General features: G+C 42.8%; 1 protein-coding gene across 1 annotated transcript in view; it reads right to left on the bottom strand.

The window, feature by feature from the left end:
• Window positions 1-418: 418 nt before the first annotated feature.
• Window positions 419-6,394, bottom strand: part of Stxbp6 (syntaxin binding protein 6) — a 226,683-nt gene continuing 220,707 nt past the window's right edge. The window contains exon 6 of the mRNA XM_051175059.1: window positions 419-589. Within this exon, the coding sequence (XP_051031016.1) occupies window positions 566-589 (24 nt within the window). The 3' untranslated portion in view covers window positions 419-565. The remainder of the gene's footprint in view (window positions 590-6,394) is intronic.

Raw genomic sequence — 6,394 nt, 5'->3', positions numbered from 1 at the left:
TTTTCCATAGCACAGACTTAAGTCCCAGGATACTGAATTTTAATTTTGCTCTTCTAATTAAGAAAACTAGGAAAGTAAGAGAAACCACTGCATGACTTTTAATATTACCCAGGACCATAATCTAATGCCAGCACGTTTTGTTGCTTAGTTTCAGAAGGAGAGGAAAAAAAATATATTTTGCTAGTTTAGACCTGGCTTATCATTGAGTCTGAATTTCATATTCAAACTACAAAAGAATTTTCCTTCAAAAGGAAAATACACGCGCGCACACACACACACACACGTGCACACACACACACACAATGGAAAAATAAAAATGAAGCTGGTGCTATTGCAGCATTTCTTAGCAAAGTAGGGAAATGTATAAACACAACACGTTAACACGTTTTCATTCATATTGACATCTGAAGATGAAGAAACAAAACCACTTAACGTCCAGATACTGGAAAAACTGACCAACAGACAAACAGAACAAAATGAAAGAAGCAGCAGTCCCGAATTCTCATAATCACCGCTGAACAGATTCTTCCATTTTCTTTAGAGGTTTACCAGGATAGGCAGTTTCTCAACATTTGTGCTTCATGGCAAGCTAAAGAGAGAAAGGAAGGGGAGGGAAAACGAATGAGACCTCATTTATAGGGAGGCTCTCTGCCTTGCCTTCCCACATTCAGGATGAGACATGTCAACAGACTCTGTATGGTGATGACCACCATTCCTATCCACGGTGGCTCCTGGTAGATGTGCATAGGACATTACACCTTGTCAGCTTTGTTGGTGTATGTGTGTGCTGGGGGGATGCTGTGTGGTGTTCTTCCATCCCACTGGAGGAACAACGGAAACAAAATGCACAGGGAGGACAAGTGACTTGCCCTAGGGACAGGTGGAATTCCTAGATCCCTGGTTATGTCAGGAAGCAACACTCTTGAGATTTTAATATTTGATGACATCCCATGAAGTGTGAGAACTCAACAGCATGCTGAGAGACAATCTAAAATCATCTCTACAATATGCATGCTGGATTTTCAACCAGGTCCTAAGCTCCTGGCAATTAAACTGTATTATTGAGTAGGGATGACCAATAGACCATAACTTCTAATTATTGGTGCTCTGCCTCACCCTGGAATGTGTCAATACCCATCTTCCTAGCAAAGCCCAGGGCAGACATAGTGTCATTTTCTTGGTGGCTGAAAGAGAATAAGTTAGAATCCTGAGCTCCCACTGGGAAAACAGCATCAAGATTTATGCACATTTTTTTTTATTTATTATTTTACATGTCGATCCCAGTTACCCCTCTCTCCCTCCCTCCCTGTTTCCTCCTTTCCTCCCTTCCACCTTCCCTCCCCCCTCCTTCCTTCTTTCCTCCCTTCTACCTTCTCTGCCCTCTCACATGCACTCTAACCACCCTCCCATCCCATCCCCCCACCGAATTCCATATGTAGGGGAATGCCATCCAGTTGGAGTCATGTAGATCTGACAGGTCATGTGAAGTAGGGGTAGGGCTTCTCTCCTGTCTCTAGGTTAAGGCAGTTATTCCTCCATGGAGGATGTGTTCGCAAGGTCCTTTTGTGCACCAGGGATACATCCTGGCTCCACTGTCTGAGGTCCCTTAAAAATGCTTTGACTCCAAAATTTAAGTTCAAGGACAAGTTACTGGGGAAAAGGATTTCTATTTTTGTTTCCACAGAAAATGAAAAGCTGTGGATTCCTTCCAGACTAATGTGGTTTGATCAAGCCAGACAACCTGAAACAGAGTACCAGGTGATCCTACATTTAAAACAGCTGGACAAAGCAGCCTTACAGACTATATCCAGGATTTCTGCATCTTCTTAGAATCCCCCATGACAGCGCCCCTTACCAGCAGGAAGTAGTTTGGAAAGAACGACACCCAAATTCCCAAATATTGTCTATAAATGTTTGTTTTCATTTAAATGGACTTGGTTATATATATATAAAAAAGATTTCTGCACATGACAGAGGATGGGTAGACTCTACCCTGGTAGTCACTGCAAGGAGACCATTAGCTGAAAGCCTTGGTACCCCTGTATGGTAGTGCCAGTGAAGACTTCCCCAAACCCTCTGCTGGCTGATGGTGATGCTTAATCTGTCAGATGCAGGATTTGTGACCTCTTAGTTCTTAGTACACCTATTCTTCTATACTGATTGCTAAAGCCTTCTTCTCCTCCTCCTCCTTCTAACAACTACCTAAAACTCATGGCATTAGAAGTATTTAGTTACTGAAATGGAGAAATGATAAAGGTAGGGCTTGGCCTTAGACCTATGCCAGTGTTCAGCCACATTCTGGGCCCCTTCTTGTCAGGCCTGCAGTTTTGTTCTGCCTTCAATTTTCATATATTATTTAAGCAATGAGGTCCATCAAATAAACACAGAACTGTTAAGTGTCATGTGTAATGAATACCAACCATAAATATTTGATCAAGGCTACTGTGGTGGTATTCATTGAGCTATTAATTTTCCACTAACAGGCTTGGGCCAGTTCACACATAGCCACTCATCTTCAGGAATGATTGTGCTGGGGCTCAAACCAGACCCTGGGTCATGACCACCTGTACTTTGCAGAAAAATAATTGGATGGGAAAATTTGCTACTTAAGTCTTATAATGGTCTAAGTCTTATAATGGTCCAAGTATTTGTGTATTCCCAAAAGTCATGTCCTGAAACCTATCTGCCATGAGAAGGCATTAGGAGGTGGGCTTGGGAGGTGAGTGGACAATGATGCAGTCTCACAATGAATTAGAGACTCTCTTTTCACTATGACAGGATATTTACTCTCATAGGTCACCATAAGCGAATCAGGAAGCAGACCCTCATCAGGCATCTTGACCCTGGACTTCTCTGTGAAAAATTCACTGTTTATCAACTACCAGTTTGTTTGCTTACTTTAAGTAGCCTGAATAAATTAATGATAGATATTTGGGTAAGAAGTGAAAATACTCTGGCTTATAAAATTCTCTGGGAATGAAGAGCTTTAGGATTAAGAGCAGAAAGAGCAGTAGACTAGACAAGATTATGAAACCAGATTACACAATTTTGCTGTGAGACCCTGGGCTCCCAAATCAAGAATTCTATGTCTTCCCATTGTTTCCCATGCCTGTAAAACTGCCACAGATTAACTCAGGTGCTGGAGTTCCTCATTAACAATTCTTTCTGGCTTATTTACTAAATACTTAACAGAAACTCCCTCTCAATGGTTTGTAACCTATTCTACATAATGCTTATTAAAACAAACCATTACTGATGCTAGGGATGTGCTTTAAGGGATCTGAGACCTTTCCCCTCTGGCCCAGAGGTCCAAAGTGAGCAATTGCAAGAGAAAAGAAGAGAAGGAGGAGGAGGAGAATGAGAAGGAGAAGGAGGAGGAGGAGGAGGAGGAGGAGAAGAAAGAGACTGTTTTCTCCTTCTAGAGAGGATAATGCCTTTTGCCACCCCTTCCCCCACAAGTGTGGGCTGGTGAAGAACAGGCCAGATCAGTGCTCTTTTCTGTGAGAAATGTAATTTGTGGATGCCTAGTGTGACTAATGTTCTTGCCTGCTGACTCCCACCCATGGTGGGCTATGAAAACCTGGAATACACTGAAACCTTGAGCTTTAGGGGGCAGGGGAAAGAACAGGGCTACTTCTGTCATGAGTTGCTCTTTCCTAATGACTATGCCAAACCCACAGCTCAGGAAGGAACCACACTTGCTCAAGACAGGCTAACCAGACCTGGGGTGAGGAGGGTGCTGGGGCAGGAGAGAAGTACCTTGTCCCTCTCTGCTCTAGAGAGGACCAGCACCTATACAATTTGAGGACGTGGTTGTATAAACATGATTTTTTCACTCTTGCATTGTTCACTCTAGGTCATTGCAGGGCTCTGGGAAAATGCAAGTCCAAAGATTTTTTTCTACTGTAATCTAAAAAAACAGGTGACACTTTCCATTGGATGTTGGCTGTCCTCAGGGAAACTATCACATGGGATGAATGTTCTCTGCCATCTGCATTGTGTCCTCCTCTTGTAAACACAGCCCACTCTTCATGAGTCAACAGGCCACACATGTCTGTAGGGGTGTGGAAAAGGCCTGGTTCCACCTATGAACTTTCTTCTCACCAGCAGGCCTGGTTGGTGTTTTGCCAGGGAGATAACATCCTCATGGTAAGCCTATACCGATGGGGACAAACAGCAGTTTTTGCCCCTGGGAAAGTAGCCGCATGTTATCTGAAGAGGTCAACCTGCTCACTAGGAGGACAGCTGAGGCTAGTGATTGTAAGTCCATATCCCAACTTAGAAATCTGCAAGAGTAGCTCTGACACAGTCTCACACTCCTTCACACACTCTCGCTCAGGAACTTTACAGTGTCTCTTCTCCCCTGGGAACTCCTTCCAGAGAGAAAAGCAATTAAAGTGCTAACTTCTCTTGCCTCAGCTCTCTCCACTAAGACCAGACAACTGGCCTGTGTTGGTGAAAGCCGGAGATGCCCTTGCCTTTGATGGTCTCATCAATTTCTGGTCTCATAAGGACTGCTCTCAATTCAGATAGTATAACTGCCCACTGCCCTATCCTTTTGACTTTGAAGCACACAATCTTTATCTGCATTCCTCTTTTCTAGCTGTTTTAAAGAATCTCAGTCATCTGTAATAATTCTCCAGCCTCATTATTGAGCTCGTTATGTGACCGAATGGGACAGGCTTGGCAGAAGCTATGTCTACTGAAATAAATCATAAACAATTTAGATTTATGTGCATGCTCGTCTCAGCACCCAAGGAGATAGGTGCTGTTTTTAATTAATTGTCCCTGTTTTACTGATGAGAAAACACAGGCTTTGAGTGATTTAGCATTTGTCCAAGGTCACCCGGATGGTGAATGACAGAGCTGGGCTCAAACATAGGACATTAACTGCTATACCATGTTATTTCCCAACCATTCAGTAAACTTGGCCACAGTGTCAGGGAAACAGTGGCCACAGCCAAGAACTTGGGTGTTTGTATAACCCCTCCAGAGAGAGCCGCCTATGTGGATGACATCCAGGTATTGTCTACCCCACATTAGGAAGAATAGTTTCACAGCTTCCTTGGTAACCTGGTTCATGGTTTAATAATTAGCCTAAACTGTTTTAACAGAGTTTTGTCAGTACATCATCAATTGCTCAATTCTGTGGGAAGGTAGGAGAGGATAACCCACCCTTTGTGTACTTTAGAACAGTTTTGAAGTTACTTCCTTTTGCTCTCTCTTCCCCAACACTAAGAATTTCTCTCCAGATTTCCGCTCTCTTTCTCCAACTTAGATAACTGAAGTTGCTTTTTGTATTAGTGCATCTGGAGAATCTCTCAGATTTCCATGCTGTTACTTCCTCTGTACACAAAGCTTTCGAGAAATGTGCATCTACATTTATTCCCTGTGTAACAGCTCATAGGTGTGAGGTCCTGATTCCAGCTTATCTGCCTCCTTCTTCAAACAGACTTGGCTAGTTCTCCTTCAGGGAACTCTTATCTGGGTTTCAGAGGTAATTCAGTAAGTGTGCTAAGACACTGTTGTGACTGAGAGTCAGTGAGACACTTAGACAGTTATGTGTAAAGAGGATCATGGAGAAAAGGCAGCAAAAACATCCACCGGGAGTCAGTCTGAGATCTGCAGAGGCATCTTCTGCCCCAGGGGAACATATTTTTCTCATTGCTGCTTGGTTGTCCATTTCTGTTTCCTCAGCAGAAGTGGCATATTCTGTAGAGGCTAACTGAATTATTCTCCCTCAAAGACCAGCTAAAAAACTATCTAAAGGTCCTGATGAAGAGGCTGAAAGGCCAATATGTCACCAATAGAAATGGTTTTTCAGAAATGTAAATTCAAATCACCAGTTAGAAATGAACTACTTTTTGATATGAAGCACAGTCATAAATCTTCCTTATCACCCGAGCAGTGGGACTCCTCTTTCCTTCCATATATGGTTGCCTTAGATAGGGGTTGCTAGTACATAGTTCTGTGCCCTTCTAAAAGGCAATTCTCAGCAAAAGAATGAACATGTATGGTAAGTCATATAAGAGGAACCATTGTTGGAGTTCAGGGCCAGGGGATAATTTTGCCTACCTCTGTCAAAACTAGAGATCCAGAATAGAAGCCTTGAATCAACACTCAGCCACTTTCAGCGCAGAAACTAGCCTTGAGGCTGGGGCATGATTTATGTCTGGTGAAGAGCTAACAACACATGAGAGATACAGGATGAAATAGGGACAGAGTGGGAAAGGAAACCTGAGAAGATCAAATCCACCAAAATTCTTTCAGTTGTGGCCAAGGAAAGAGATATATCCTGAGACATTATCATATTTTCCCTCTCTCTGTGACCTGGTTTGGACTCTGATATTTGGGTCAGTAATTAATGATTTTTTTTTTCTGTGACCAAAAATAG

This window comes from Phodopus roborovskii, unplaced genomic scaffold, assembly GCF_943737965.1.
Source record: "Phodopus roborovskii unplaced genomic scaffold, PHOROB, whole genome shotgun sequence".
Lineage (NCBI taxonomy): Eukaryota > Metazoa > Chordata > Mammalia > Rodentia > Cricetidae > Phodopus > Phodopus roborovskii.
Note: the sequence above shows the minus strand (reverse complement) of the source record. Positions and strands in the feature narration are given on the sequence as shown.